Source organism: Pinus tabuliformis, chromosome 4_1 (genome assembly GCF_031772625.1).
Source record: "Pinus tabuliformis cultivar Carrire ecotype Pingquan chromosome 4_1, CPIR1, whole genome shotgun sequence".
NCBI lineage: Eukaryota > Viridiplantae > Streptophyta > Pinopsida > Pinales > Pinaceae > Pinus > Pinus tabuliformis.
The window spans coordinates 292,041,385-292,058,365 of record NC_142303.1 but is presented as its reverse complement, the minus strand read 5'-3'; the positions used below and the strand labels follow the sequence as shown (position 1 = coordinate 292,058,365).

Here is a 16,981-nt window from a genome sequence, read left to right as displayed (position 1 = left end):
TTCACAAAAAAGAGACAAATACATCAAGCAAATGAAGGAGCAATTTGTCCCATAAACTATCTTTAACCTCATAGACATTAAAATAATTTTTTTCTTTCTTTAATTATCACTCCATTTTAAGTTAAAACTCTTGATTACTTGATTATATAATTAGATGAGCATATCGAGACTTACCTACTCGTTGACTATCATTAGTATTTTGATACCACTGACACTCTTAGTCTTATCCATATCCACCTCCGGTTGGTGTCGTGACCATATGAGAACGTGGGTTGATAGCTTAAATTCAGTTTTGTTTTGACAAGTTTTTTTGTTTTGACAAGTTTTCTTAAACGTACCGCTCCAAACCTATATAAATAAATCGTCGAATTAGAAGAGAGGCGTCACCGTCTACCGTTCTTGGCCAGTGTCCTCGCCTGTAAAATTAATATTTGGAACGTCACCCATTACGAAATCGCCTCCGAAGGCTCTGTAAATTTTCTGAAAGGGATTTTGTCGTGAAAATGAAGCGGATATTGCAACAGAAGCTATTTCATTTTTCATCACACCCATTTCACAGCAGTAGAAAATTTTGTTTCGCAGTCTCATTTCAAAATCACAAATACACAGAGTCATCACAGAGATTTCCTTATCCGGCTAGAGCGGCACCGGGCTTTGCACAGGAAGGAGTGAGTGGACTGTAATTTTTTTTTGCCCATATAATTAATTAATTAATTAATTCCATTTCAGTTTTAATTTGTCATGTTAGTGTTTTTCTTTTACATCATTTAATGGCTGGGGAATATGTGCTTTGCATTTCAATTGCAAACGAGGATCAGATTGGCCCTATTGAGTTTCAAGATTTAAATTTAGTCAAATTCATTACAGCTAACGCAAATTTAAGTATGGTTCACCTAAGTGATTCGGTGTTAGGTTGACAATTAGTTGAGTGAGATTCCCTGCAGTGGCTATTCATAGGTACAGATTCTTCCAATGATTAGTATAAGATAGGATATATATCCTTGGAGATATACAACGTCATGGTTTGAATTTTTACAGATAATGTAAATGTCTTGCCAAATATTCTGGTATGACATCTTGATTGGTTAATAACCCATATCCATTGGTCGGTCTAAAGTTTGATCCCTACAATGTCGGTGAATTGCTGCAACTCCACATACAACACCATGTTTGAATTTCTACTACCTTGCTTACTTGTTACTTATTAATATAATGCTCAGCTACCAGGGCTTCATTTTTGCTGTGGCCTACTCCTTCCAACTGGCATCGCGAAAGGGATGAAGCTGGGTAAAACTTGCCATCAGCAATTTTGTTAATATAATGCTCAGGTACCGGGGCTTCATTTTTGCCGTGGCCTGCTCCTTCCAACTGGCATCTCAAAAGGCATGAAGCTGGGTAAAACTTGCCACCAGCAATTTTGGTGGAATAGATACTCTCAGACCTAGCACCCAAGTTAAAAAGAATTGTGTTATGCACTGCAGTCCTCGCCTTCAGGGTGTGTTTCTAAAGCAACTTCAAAAAATACAAACCAAAAAAACCCTGTTTCAGTTACACAGAATTCGTTTCAATTTTCCAGTTCTCGAGACAGAAAAAAGCTTTTTTGGAATTATTTTGGTAGGTTGCAGTATCTGAGTATTGGTCACGACTTCTATATTTAATAGAGTCTGAGCTCTAGTGCCAGACACTGATGCATGCGGAAAAGGGAAAACTATGGCCCTGCCATTTGCAAGACTTCTTTGTTGCCTCTTCCTCAATTAGCCTATACATCCGAAGTAGCCCGGCATTGCGTATAATAGTAAATGATCTGCCTCGTTATTCAAATGCTGATATACTATAAATGATATAAATATCCCTGCAAGAAATCACACCAGCTGAAAAAGTTCTATGTGTATTAGTACATTTTTACTTTGACATATTGCAAATTCTAGGCTGTTGTGTATCTAATGATAAGTTTTTGTGTTTGGTAAAAAACATATCCCCACATTCTCATTTGTTGTTATCAGTGTTCTTTAAAGGATAATGTTTTCAGCTTAAGATTTGCTGATGGGTTCTTGGTTCAATGATGATTTTAATAAAATATTAAGCCATCCACCAGGGTTCCCCTTTTGCTGCTGTCGATCCCATGTTTTAAAATTCAGAATCAGACTCAGAATCAACCGAGGGTCAGACTGGACTCCTATTGGAATTGACTTGGATTATGAACCAGTTTACGAAAAAAATACATAATATATGAGAATTTGAATAAAAATGCATTCATGTACATTAACACAAATCCAAACCATTTGAGACCAAATATGCAAAGTTTGCTCATGTATATACTATGTAGCCTTTAGATTTGGATGCAAAATCCACTAAAAACAGCCCACAAAGAACGCCAATCAAGCTCTAAGAGAATCACAACTCTTCAGTGTAGCTCCACAAATTCCAAATGCTCACAAATGCTTAATTAGAGAGGTGCGTGGCAAATGGAGTTGGGGGGTGGTTTGATGGGATTATGTAAGATTGTTTTAAAGTTTGGGGGAAACGGGGCTATTTTGCTGTTTTTAATTCTTTTTGCATTTTTCTTATAAAAATTGCACAGGCTTGTAGATGATTGGTTTGGAATGGAATTCGTTGCCGGCCACTGATCCGATTTGAAGGTCAAGTCACCTCCTAGAGGCACTGTAGTGGTTGACTAGGCCAAATTCATGTTCGAGTTGGACATGGGTGGCATGCCAAAAAAGGATAAGGCTAGGTGCAAGTCTAGGGTAATTTAATGGAAGTGTTATGTTGTGCAGCCCTCAACCTCTCGACACATTTCTCCAATTAACTTTCAGAAAAACCAAGATTCATGGGTTCCCATTCAATCCTGATTTGATGTGCTTGTTTTCTGTCATTAGTTAGTCTGCCCATGGTTTGTGGTAAGTAGAGTCCTCTTGTGTGAAAGCAGCACGGGACCACAAGATTCAGTGACCAATGGCACTTTTAATGAGGACCCACTTTTTAAACACAAACAACTTTTTTTTTATTTTCCAGTCTATTAGTTCTAGAAGTTATATTGATGTTTTGAACCATCTGGATGCATGGTTCTGTGCATTATTAGAATTTAAAGTTGTTTATGCAGGTTGTAATGACAGCCATTTGTTCATTCTGGTTGGCATCTGTCCCTGTCTCTAGCATCACATTTTACACATTTTAAGGATTCTTGATGATGCCCACCATTCGTGGAAACAAGTTGCTGTGGCATTTCTATATCATGTTATGTGTCCAGCAATGTAATATGATCACTATGGCCTTAATTATGTGTTTATGCTCCAGATGTCATCATGGCTTAATGTATCCTTGACATATTCGTCAGATAATATGATTATAAGACTGTTTTCTAATCTATGATGTTTAATAGTGAGTATTTTCTAAGGTTAAACCATTAAACTGGTAAAGGTCACTTGCCAACTGCATTGTCATTCATTTTAGGGTAATCCTTCTTATATTCAATTTCGGTGTTTGGTGCAGTTTGGGTGCGCCTTTGCAATTCAAAGGCATTTTCTCTCAAGTCAAGCTCAAGTAAACACTGCAGGACCTACTGCAGGAATAGTTGAAGTTCCATTGGCACAAACAGGCGAGGGGATTGCAGAGTGTGAGCTCCTTCAATGGTTTGTACAAGAGGTGAGTGAAAAAAGAGTAGTTTCTTTTTGAAGTGCTATTGCATCCAAGTTAAATTTAAAATCCTGGATTTATATGCAAACTTTCTATCTGTTTATGCACATTCCATTATGAGATATGTTTATACTATAAACATTGAAAGTTAACCATGGAATAATTACATAATAATAGTACAAGACGTGTCCAGAAGTGTGATTTCTATCTTGGATGTTCACCGGCTAGGCGACAGATCCTTGTGAATCGATTTCAATCATTTTCTTTTAAGCCTATTCAAAATCTATCTTCACTGTTCAACTGGGCAATCATTAAATGCCAAAGCAGTTGCCCTGGTTGGATAAAATCTATCTTCTTATTAGCCAACCATGGATAGCCCCCTTAACTGATGATGATCGTTTTCTTTCTTCACTCATGACAGGCATTGTAAACTTCCATCTACCAACTCGTGAGTTTTGGGACATGGGCTGAGTCATACGTGAAGTGAGCATTAAGCAACAGTCTGTCTCAAGGAAGTGAAATACTCTTGATCTAATCTTGCAAATAGCCACTTCCAATAAGCAACTAAGATCACTAGCTGTAAGCAAGTAAAGATAAGGAGCAAACAGGGAATCATCTCTGATAGACCTCTCAAGGGGGATCACCTTAGAAAGGTTGTATTTTACATAGAATTTTCCTGAGGCTTTAGATAAGAGGGTAATAATGGCAATATTTAAGAAGCTTCCAAAGGTTGGCTAGGTAAGCATGTCCGATATGAAATCCCACTCAGTTTCATTATTGCCTTATGGAATCCTATTTTTTTTGTGTGACTAGTGGAATTGGCAATTGGGGTGGTCTTGTACTTGTTTGACACGGGGTCAATTCCGTCTACTACCACTATAACCACTAGGTGCACCACACCTGCTCCTAACATGGAAATGGGTTAATCAGGGGATTGAACTAAGGACCTCATAATATTTTACATAACATATTTACATACTTTGCCAGGTTCAATGTCAAGACTTAAATACATTGATGATTCATGAATACATCTTTTAGTTCTAGTGTTCAAGATGAGGGTGAGTTCTATTTTTAGAGTGACATGGGAACACAAGATTTAGTGCTTCAGTTTAGGTTTCAGCACTATTTTTATTAGGGTTCCCGTGCAAGCATGTTAGGTAGAAAACTTTGGCATGCATGAGAGAATGATTGCTTCAAATGGGTACATTCTAATTTTAAGATTCGTTTTTTTCTATGTTGCACAAGTTTCTGGTATGTGGGTACTTCAGGTACGGGGGAACAAGTATCCGTCACAGCTAGAAGCTTTGCCCAAATTTACAGGAAACGTCAAGTTGGGAGCGACAATAATATAATATATTAAATTTAATATATACTAAAAAGAAAACAATAAAATAATTAATTTATTTCCATCCTGTAGATTCCAAAACTTGCCAATCAAATCCCATCCTACAGATTCCATCTTGCAAAGAAATATGTAAAAGATTGAATTCTGGAACACTGCAAAAAAAAAATCAAGATATTAATCCATCAACAATTTGCCAATCAAATTCCTTCCAATCAAAGAAACATGTGGAGCTTCCAAACTAGAAAAAGGGTTGTTATTACTTGATTATTATGTGATTTCATGCAACGCTATAGTATATTCAACTTCAAAATTCAAGTTTGGAAATTCATAAAATAAAACTGACTAACACGCTACTCTTTCTCTTTTTGACCATCACTGTAATTCATTGAATCTTATCATTAAAGCTTCAAGATGGGCTTCAAGAGAGCAAACTTATTTGCAATTGTTAAACTTAAAGATTTGCAACAAACGCTGCCAAGGAATCACTAACAACTGTCTATATTTTGTTGAAACCTTTGCTACAACTCCACGTCTTTGATCAATTCCGCTTCCTTGACCTAATTCTGGGTCCACTTAGTCCCGTGTGGTCCCACAACTTTACAACTCCAACTCCACAAAGATCACATGAGGACCAAGTTTCCGTAAGGATTTCTAGGCCTAGGAATCATCTTTACAAGATACAATTCCCAAACCCTAGCCCGAATCCCTTTAGCCCTTCCTAGAGTGCCTATTACCTTGCTTTCAAAGCAAGAAAGCCATACAACTGAGTCTCTCTTAGGAATAGGCCTTTGGAATCACCCTTAATCCTCTCACTGACACGTCCATTATTTTGATTCCTATCATACCGAGTCTCCTCCCAACGGTGAAAGTCCATAAAGAGCAAGGAGCCTTAGCTGAGGTGACAGTGGGCTACCGCTCCATTTTTGCCCTTGACCTAGTAGTTGCTCTGGAGGATCTACTCCTAGGACCCTTGCTAGTTTTAGCGGTAACATAGCTCACGGTAGAGTGCACGAACAATGTACTCTAATGAAAGGTCATGAGAACATCAACAATCTCTTGGGACCGCAGACCTGTTACCTACACATCGAAGACTAAGAAAATAGGGCAACATGTTTTTATGGCGTCCTTTGATCGACTATGCTTTTGATAGTCCATAAAATCAACAGGAAATAAAATCTACTCTAAAATGCAAATTTAATCTAAATTCATCTAATCTAGCATGATAACATAATATGATGCTAAATTCTAATGAAAAAATCAACATGCAATGCATCTTGCTCTAACATGCATATTACCTTATGCAAATACTAAGTGTAATCATAATGCCAATGCAACCAACATATAATCCAATCAATATGAAAACATTTGCCCCTATGATTAATCATGCAACAAACCAAAGAGCGAGGATAGGAAGAATCATATGTAGGATCACAAGGGCGGGAGGTGGAAAATAAGAGGTCCAACTCCAAACATCATAGAAAGGAGTAATGCGTGAAAGGAGGGGCGCAAGTTTGTATAAACGAATCTAGTATACTAGCTTAACATGCAAATGCAAAGTGAAATGATGTGATGGCGAAAGGAGGGCCTAAAATATGAGCTATTTATGAAATATGCTGTGAGCGTTTTTTAACTTAAGGCTTAAAAAATGATCTTAATGTGAAAACAAATACTTATACCAACAATGTACAATATGAAGTCTGGACAAATAATTACTGAAAACACAATAGGAAACCATTGTAAAATGCTGGAAATAAAACACTTTATATTTAGAAATCCATTTGCATGAGGTACTCAATCAGAGATCATTAGATGCATAAGTAAAACTAAATTAATCCTTCTTGAATGAGCATGTAAAAACAAATGTACTTCAGAAATTAAATTAAGTGTTTAAACTCAGATCACAACAATTAGGTGCAAAGTCTGAAATATCAATTCTAGTAATCTGCTGTTAAAACAAATGACAATGCCAACAATTTATTTTAAACCAGTGATCCTATAACCATTCAAAATTAAGATTTTTTCAATGTGTAACAACAAAAACTTCACATGACAAACATATAACTAACAATTCAGAGAATTTCCGAGTTTAACTATTTCCAATCTAGTGATGCATTTGATCTTAAAACTCAGAAATAAATTATTGAAAAAACAGTGAAATAATATTCAGAAATTTGTCAATTAGTGTGCAAAAGTTTCTGAAAATAATTCTATTTCTAAAATGTACTGCAGTAAAAGATGCAAGCTAAATTTGTTGCTAAATTTTAGCTAATTGAAACTCTATGCCAGTATTAGTCTTGCTTTCAATCATATAAATGAACTGGGTAAGGGTTTAGATGATGTGCACCAATGAGCCCTTAGGGGCTTGAAGATACTTGGAGATAAGCTGCCCAAGTCACTGAAAATCTTCAAATCCAAATGCCAACTTAGAATTTTTTTTGAGAATTTTTTGTTAAAATTTTTAGGGAAATTTTTAGTGAAAATTTATGGTGAGAGAGGGTGAAGGAAGAGAGGCTTGAGGGTGAGCGAGATAGGAAGGCTGAGAGGAGGGAGCCCAAGAGAGAGAGGGACGTTGAGAAAGAAGGGGAGGCTGAGAAGGAAGGGGAGGTCGAGAGCTGGAGGGATAAGGGAGGCGCAGGGAGGAGGGAGGAGAGGAAGCAGAAGACAAGGAGGTCGAGAGTGAGAAAGGGAGGCCGAGAAGGAGAAGAGAGAGGTTGAGAAGGAAGGTGAGGATGCCATGAGGGAGAAGGAGGATGGAGGAGCAAGGGAGTTAACTGTAAGGGAGGCCGAGAAAGTCAGAGGTAAGGGAGGCTGAGAGGAAAGAAAGGGAGGTCGAGAAGCGGGGGGCTAGAGATGGCTAGCGCTGGGAAGGAAAGAAGAGGGCCGAGAACTGGAGAGGGCCAGCGCAAGGCCTTTAGGCCCAAAAAAATTTCAATTTCCCCACGATCTTTCGAAAGATCTGCAGAACTCCGATCAAGTTTCCTTTCTGAAATTTTTCTTCAACCTGCAAATAAATTGGAGATCAGATCTTGCCCTTCAGGGCCTAGATCCGTCTCCAAAATCCACAAAAATTGTCTACAATCTTCAGATCTATTCTAGCACAAACAAAAGATAGAAAACCCCAAAACATGTATATACAAGAATTTGAAATACCCAAAACCCCAATTAATTAAAAAAATTGAAATTTACAAATCTATAATAATATTCTACAGATCTAGTAGATTTGCAGATCAAAGCCCTCTATTAGCCAGATCTAAACAATTTTGCACAAATTTATAAATAAACTGGAAATTTTAAAGAGGCACAAGCCCAAGAAAAACCCTGCAAATAAAATATTTTGTAAGATGACTTCAAAAATTAAAAACAGTAGGCTCTTTAGATTCTGTAATTTGAGAGTCAGTTGGTCCAATTGAGGACTTCCCTAAACGCCCAAATCCTGAATAATAACTTCTGCAAACTTAGATATGATTGTTAGATTAATAGAGATTCAAAATAATCATAAAATCATCAAGAAATAGAGATACCTGCTAGTTCTATCAAATCAAAATGATATTTTAAAAATCCAGAAATCTGTGCAAGATACTTGTGCACAAATCAATCCTCAAAGGCTATTATCCAACAAATACAAATAAAAGCAACAGAGTATTAAGAGCAATATCACGACATAAATCTGAAAGAGGAACACCATGGTTTGGAACCCCAAAGTCTTTGCGTTTTATTAACCAGAAAAAAGTTACAAGAGCTTTCTCAGAGCAAGTACATGATTCAATGCTCGGATCCCAATAATGGAGAGAGACCTCTAATATATAGATAAATGCTCCAATAGCTAGATGGCTTGATCTCCATTAAAGTAATCTCGACTGTTGATGAAGATCAAAAGATCTTTTAATCATCACTGTCCAAATTAAGTTACCTTTTTGAGGAAAATCGAATTTCACTTTTAATTAACTCAAAAATTATTATTTTGAGTTAATTGCCTAAAAAATTGACTTTGACTTAACTACTAAGGCCCAAGGGTCCAAAATATCTTGAAATTTTCAATATTCCCCTGGCTGGGGACCTCTAAAAATTAAAAGCTTTAAAACCCTCGAATTTTAAATGTTGGAGAATTTAATTTTTCCTAGGACCTAAATTAATTAAATTTTTGGCTTTAGCATTTTAATTTATTTTAGTCAAATTTTTTTATTAATTGACTCATGAGGGGATTAAGTGACTTGTAATAAAATAATCTAACCAAATAGCTAGAATTATTCCCAAATAACTTTTACAGAGACTCGATAAATAACACTAGGACTCATCTAAGATCTTGATGACAAAATCCACCCTAACTTTGGGGTGAGGCTGGAGGGAAACACTCTGCTGATCATCCGTGTTTAGAAACACACATGAATGGGTGAGACGAAAAACCTCCTAGGATAGAAATCATCAACAGAAAAATGAATTTACTTAGGTTGTTACATACATTTATCTTACTAGGATCATTTACATTACAGAATGTAGAATGGGTTTACAAAACTCCGTGATGTATCTGTGGATCATTTGAGTGCTCAGACATGATGGAAATCCTTGCGCCAACAAATGTACAACTATGGGGTAGTTGACATGGAGTGGTCAACATCTGGATCTACTTGGTGACATGTTGCTTTATCGAAGGAATGTGAGAATCCAGAATCTGCACCCAAAGAAAACACAAAATGACATAAGTAGCGTCCATCCAAGTATAATCCAAAAATCATCATATAACATTATATTTATGAAATAGAAGCTCTGTAACAATTCTACAAACATGAAATGTAAACTTAATCTAAGAATATAAATAAAATGCTAAAATGACAAAGTGTAGGGTTAGAAATATGATACAAAGGATGCCCCATGGCATCAAATGATTTCTTTGAAGCACAACTTGAGCATTTGGCCATTTTCAGGTAAGTCAAGTGTTCTCCTTCCAATGTGCTCAAATGGAATAAATTTGGACCAGCAATGCCTCGGATGATATAAGGTCCCTGCCACAAATTGTCAAATTTCTTATGCTTTCCTGGTTGTTCATTTTTGCGATCCCATAGTAAAACCATATCTCCAACCTGCAAAGATTTAGCCCGAGAAGATTTGTCAAAGCTTTTCTTAATGTTAGATTGATTCCTGCATATACTATCAAAAGCTTTGCTGCATGTTTCATCCAACTCCACAATTTGTTCAATCCTGTTTTGGAGAGCATCTTTATCACTAGAAAAATGCTGAAGGAGTTGGTAAGCTGGTAATTTAAGGTGGACAGATAACATCAGATCCATGCCATAGACAAGTCCAAAGGGACTTTTATCAGTAGTTTTCTTTTTAGTTATTCTATCTATGCATAAAACGTACTTGATTTTGCTATCCCAGGACCGCTTCTTATCTATCTCCTACTATCTTCTTGATAATGGTTATAAGATTCTTGCTACTTAATTCAGCCATGCCATTACCTTGAGGATAGTAGTTAGATGAATGAGATAACGCAATGCCATACTTAAAACAAAAAGATGAGAAGTCCATAGCACTAAAGGCCTTGGCATTATCGGTGGTGATTTTCACTGGGACAACAAATCTAGTAATAATATGATATTCAATAAAATCCATTATGAATTTTTCAGTGGAATTCTTAGCAAGAATGAATTCAACCCATTTAGTGAAATAATCGGTAGCTGTCAAGATCCATGAGTAGCCATTGCTAGAATTTTCATGGAATTTCTCGATGAAATCCAGACCCCAATGCTAAAAAGGTGCCGTAACAACAAGAAGTTGTAGGGGTAGGGAAACTAGCTTTTGCTTCCTAGTGAACAGTTGGAAAGCTTGACAACTTCTAACAAATTGATGAACATCAGAAAAATTTGAAGGCCAATAGTAACCATCTTTAAGGATTTTGTGGGCGGTAGTTCTAGCAGCGTAATGACCACCACAAAATCTCGAACGAAACTCAGAAATCAACTCTTTAGACTCTATCTCATCCACACATCTAAGTACAATGCCCTAGGATTTCTCCATCCAACGACCTCCTTCATAAGACAATACTTAATCGCTTTTAATCTAAGAGCCCTTCTCCTATGAGCAACTAAATGGTTAGGACATGTAAGATATAATAAGTAATAAATAATATCCTTGTACCATTCATGCTCTCCTAGTCCTTGCAGCTCAGGCGAAGATTAATCGTTAAGACAAATCAAACCAAGAGTTGTTTCATTTCCCTCAGTCATCATTTCAGCCAAACCTTGACCTTTGACTAACTTGGTGGGTCTAATCTCTAAATCATATTCTTGAATCTTAGTAACCCACCTAGCACGAGTCCTAGTTTGAGTTAATATATCCTTAACATAAGAGTGTGGGACAAAAGAAATGATCTTGGAATAACCCACATAAGTCCTGAAATGCTTAAGAGATTTAACTAAGGCATAAGCTTTCTTTTCCATGGTAGTATAATTTAATTCAGAATTCTGAAGCGCTCTACTCATGAAAGCTATAGGTTGTTCGTGACCATCTTTATTCTTTTGTAACAGGACACCAATAATGGTATTTTCAAAAGCAAAAGAGAAAATCATGAAGTCCTTTGAATAATTGGGACTAAGACAAGAACTTTAGCAATAGCACCTTTGATCTCTTGAAGAGCCTTTTTGCCATCGTCTTTCCATAAGAATTTAACATCATTTTTCTGAGGACTTTGAATAGGCTTATCTATTTATGCTTAGTTTGGAATAAATCTTCTAAGGAGATTGGTTTTTCCAAGAAAAGACTGAAGGGATTTGAGATTATGAGGGAGAGGAATCTTTTGGATTGCCTCAACCCTCTCAGGGTCAATCTTGATCCCATCCTTGGAAATGATGTGACCAAGCAACTTCCCTTCTGTTACTCCAAAAACAGACTTAGTAGGATTCAAAGAGATTCCAAATTCTCTGCATCTATCAAAACCCTGCCTAAAATGACCTATATGACTGATACAATTCTTAGAAAAAACTGTAAGATCATCTTGATAAAATTCAATAACTTTGCCAATTAAACCCTTGAAGGCATAGTCCATGGCCCTTTGAAAGGTAGCTCCATCGTTAGTTAATCCAAAAGGCATTCGAATGTATTATAATGTACCCCATGGTGTGGTGAAAGTAGTTTTGTGTCGATCCTCTTTCTTAACCCAAACTTGATTGTAACCAGAGAAACCATCAAGTAGGGACATCATTCCAGAAACCGTTATCCTTTGCAACATAGTTTCCATGTTTGGCAAAGAGTAATTATCCTTCTTACATGCTAGATTAAGGTTTCTGAAATCGACACAAAGTCTAATTGTTCCATTCTTCTTTCTAACAATCACTAGATTGGAACGCTATGATGAATGCCTAGTCTGAGCAATGATTCTAGCTGTGAGCATTTTTGCATGCTCTTTTTAGACTAAGGGGGCCAACCTAGGGTTTATCTGCCTAAGCTTCTGACGAAAGGGCTTAGCATTTTCATCCTTTAAAGGGATAGTGTGCTCCATGACATCTTCCCTATAACCTTTTAGCACATCATAAGAAAATGCTAAGACATCCCGATATTCATGAAGTAAATCAATTATCTTTTTCCTTTCTTCCTTACTAGTACCCTTACCAATTTTAACAAATTTATGGTCACTAGGGGTACCTATATTTACTTCAATAAATTCGCCAGGATTCATCTTATTTGCTTCTCCTTTCTTTATGGCATCATGTCGATCAAAGTGTTGCTCTAAGGCAACAACATTCCTGGGAGTAGGATTTATAATATCTTCATAGTCATTAGATCCATCCTCCCTACAACTTACACGAAAATTCTCAAACTCATCGAAGTTATTTAAAAAGTGAATCACTTGCTTTTCATCGTCAAAACTTGCCAATGCTCTAAGTTATCTGGAATGGAAGATCTGAAAATAATTTCCATTTTAATCTTATCCTTCACTAATTCATCAGACAATTGCAAAGTGTTAAGCAAAGTCTTTCAGTAGAAATCACATAAGAGATATTTTTGGCCGACGCTTTTCAAACCAACAAATGTCGTTCATCATTAGGATTAGATGAAGAGGTAGACCATGGCAAAGGCTTAAATAGAGAGCAATGTAGAGACATAATTTCAAGTAACGGCTATATTTGAACAATAATATTTAAATTATGATATTAATTTATTAATATACTAGAAACAAATATTATTAAGTAACGACTATATTAAATGGATAATATATAGCCATTGTTTAATAATATTTGTTTTTAATATATTAATAAATTAAATATCATAATTTAAATATTATTGTTCAAATATAGCCGTTACTTGAAATTATGTCTCTACATTGCTTTCTATTTAAGCCTTTGCGATGGTCTGCCTCTTCATCTGGTCCTAATGATGAACCACACTTGTTGGTTCGAAACGTGTTGGCCAAATTTTTTTCTTATGTGATTTCTACCAAAAGACTTTGCTTAATTCATTATGGATCACAGAAGCTTGAATACAGAAATTGCAAGGTAGATGCGACTACAAGTTCATTGGCCAAACTATTTTGCTGTCTTGGGATAACTTCGAAGTCAAGAGCATCAAAGTATTCCAAATATCCCACATTGCATTCCGATAGTTTTTCAATCTCTGATTCTTACAAGTAAATTTATTTTTAACTTGCATGATAACCAAATCAGAGTCTCCCTTGATATGAAGCAATTTAACCCTTTTAAGGCCTTTGCCAACTCGAGGCCCAACAACAAAGCTTCATACTCAACACCTTTACCATGCCTAGATGATGCACCATCGAAATGCATATACCATACTTGACTATTCAGGTCACTTATCTCTTCATCAACCTTAACTTCTGAGGGGATTATGGAATTAGACAAAATAACGTAATTCCCCAACTCAGGTTTGTCGGTGATCACCTCATTATGGGTTTCTTAGGATCTTCCACATGGAATCTCCTTTCTAATTCCATATTTAGTCTAATGAACCCGGAACCTCCAGGAGAAGGAATCATAACATATGACCAATTCATTTTGATACTTCCACTTAGATCAGAGGCCCATTTCCTAGACAATAGCATACCCCAAGCATCAGGAACATCAACTACAACTATGTCCATTACGATCATAATGTCAGGGTAGACAAACAAATGGACCTGTAAATCCTTTATTAACCCATGAACCTCAATTTTCTTAGAATCCATGGCACACATGTTGTAGTAAGGCCTGGAAATCCTTAAATTTAGTTGTTCCATGACCCTCTTGGTCATAACACAAGCTGAAGCGCTCGAAACTAACATGCAATTGTACAACCTGTAACCATTAACCATCAAGGTAATGAAAAAAGCTTGATGCTCATTATTGTCAGAATCCATACTTTGCAAATACATAGGACCATCATAGTAGATAGTCTTGGGAGCCTTTTCTTGAGCAACATTAATACGACGATTCTCAATGGCATTTAGCAACTTAGCCTTTTGGGAAGGGATTTTCAAAACCTCGGTAACAGGAACCCATAGTTTGGAATTGTTCAACCATCCACCCAAGTCAATATTCATTCCAAAGGTAGGGCTAAAATTTCGAAGGGGAGCATGATTATCACTTTGATCTTTATCCCTTCTTTGATAAGTTAGCTCCTTGTCTTTCGCAATTTCTAAAATTTGATCTGGAGAGGGCCTTTTACTGAATAATTTAACCAACACATCATTGTCACGGTCGAAATAATTGATACTATAGGAAGATGTGAAAAGCCTGACATCATGACTATGCTCCTTAACCCTTTCCAAATCTTCATTTGATAGGTGATGTTCCCTACCAACGGCATTAATCTGGTTAATTGCCCCAAACATCCCACTTTCCACAATTCTCTTAATAATGGGGCAAGTAGCTTCTTCATGCAAGGCATCACAAGTCTTGCAATATGGAGGAGCATGCTCAAGAAGATTGGCAGATTCAAGGGGATTTGGCAGTCGATGTTCATTAGATTGGCCTTTCCTCTGCCAAGCATTATTATTTCTAGGTTGGGAACTTTGAGCTTGTGACCTTTCCATTTGGACCAACCTAGATTGCAGAGTACTTATCTCTTTAGCATGGTTAGAGATTAATTTTGCTTGGTTAAGCTCCATGCTTTCAAGCTTTTGAAGTAACTTCTGCATAGGATCATCTTCAGATTCCTTAACTTCTTTACCCTTAGGCTCTTTTAGCTTTGTGGAAGCTCTATCAAAGCATGGAATCTCAGATTTCCCAGATGCCTTCCTATCCTTCTCAAGCTCTTCGACTAAAGTTTGACAATCCTTATAATCAGGAAGTTTAGCACATCTTAATTCATAAGAGGTATCAACATTAAAAGCATCAATGTAGAAGTTTTGGAGATATTTTTCAGGAGGTTTATAATCTTGAGGTAATTTCCTAACAATAACATTAAACCTTCTGTTAAATTCCTCAATGGTTTGATTTTCTTTTTTCTTTACGATACTTAGGGCTTTAACCAGATGCCTTTCTTCCTTAGTAAGAGCTTGTAATGAATTGAAGGAATGATCAGGTCTTTTAGCTTTCAGTGAACCACTCTAAAGCATCCTCTTCCAAAGAGAGCACAAAGAGCTTCATCCTCGCATCCTCATGAGCAGCATTAGCACCACCCCATTTGTTAATGAAATGCCTGAAGTGATTAAGATGATCTTTAGCGGTTACTGCATTATTGCCTTGGAAATAAGGCAATTTATTCATACTTGTATTAGGAAGGTCATGTGGGTAACCCTGAATGTTAGCGAAATTGCAAGGAAGATACAAGTATGATGTCTTGCTGAATGGGATCTGAAAAAAGTGGATGGATATCAGAGAGAGCTTCCCGTCCATCAAGGTGTGCATGGGAAGAGAGCCTGTTTAATCGAACTCTAAAAACCTTTTTAGGATCCGGAGTGGGATTAATCAGGGTACTTGGATAAATTCTAGTGCAAACCCTTGTAGGAAGTGAATAAAGTGGAGTCGCCACTTGGACAAAAATCTAACTCAGACACTTGAGATGAAAGATGAAGGATAGAAGATGAAAGATGAGAATTGTTGTAAAGCCATGGTCCAATAAATTGTTCCTCGACAACGGTGCCAAAAAATGTTGTCACACAGAATGTCTAGGCACTGTGACAACGACTTAGATCGGGGGTTGTCACCCTAATCCCCAATCTCTCCATTGAGTTGTCTCCCAATAGCAGACTAAGGGGGGTAGACCCTATGGAAATGGAATGAGGGAAAATTAGTTGGGAACCAACCAATCTGGGAGACACAGTTAAGCAACCAATACTTGTTTAGATTGCGCAAGATTTTGAAGGATTCAATTTGATTTGAGGAAAATGATACTAGTGCCTTGTGGAGTCAACTATCTTGCGAAGGAAATAAAAGCAAAGTAAAAGATGAGAAACTGTTGCTAAAAGATTCAACTATCTTATATGCAAATGCAAAACTTAAAACTATGTGAAATGCAGGGACTTGGTTAATTTTAGTTAAATGCCTGTTCTAAGTTTGATCCCTTAATGTTTCTATCGACCAAGCTTATGCTTGGAAGTAAAATTTTAATGTGCAAGTACTAGCTTAGTATGCAAATGCAAAGTGAAATGATGTGATGGCGAAATGAGGGCCTAAAATGAGTTATTTCTGAAATATGTCGTGTGTTTTTTAACTTAAGGTTCAGAAAAATGATCTTAATGTGAAAATAAATACTTGTACCAACAATGTACAATATGAACTCTGCACAAATAATTACTAAAAATACAATAGGAAACCAATGTAAAATGCTGGAAATAAAACACTTTATATTTATAAATCCATTTGCATAAGGTATTCAATCAAAGATCATTAGATGGATAAGTAAAATTAAATTAATCCTTCCTGAATGAGCATGTAAAAAACAAATGTATTACAGAAATTAAATTAAGTGTTTAAACTTAGATCACAACAATTAGGTGCAAAGCTTGAAAAATCAGTTCTAGTAATTTGCTCTTAAAACAAATGACAATGCCAACAATTTATTTTAAAC

General features: G+C 36.5%; 1 protein-coding gene across 1 annotated transcript in view; it reads left to right on the top strand.

Annotated features, from left to right (window-relative positions):
* The first annotated feature begins 296 nt into the window (after positions 1-296).
* Positions 297-16,981, top strand: part of BCE2 (2-oxoacid dehydrogenases acyltransferase family protein) — a 211,242-nt gene continuing 194,557 nt past the window's right edge. The window contains exons 1-2 of the mRNA XM_089419674.1: positions 297-668; positions 3,493-3,645. Of these exons, the coding sequence (XP_089275800.1) occupies positions 504-668; positions 3,493-3,645 (318 nt within the window). The 5' untranslated portion in view covers positions 297-503. The remainder of the gene's footprint in view (positions 669-3,492; positions 3,646-16,981) is intronic.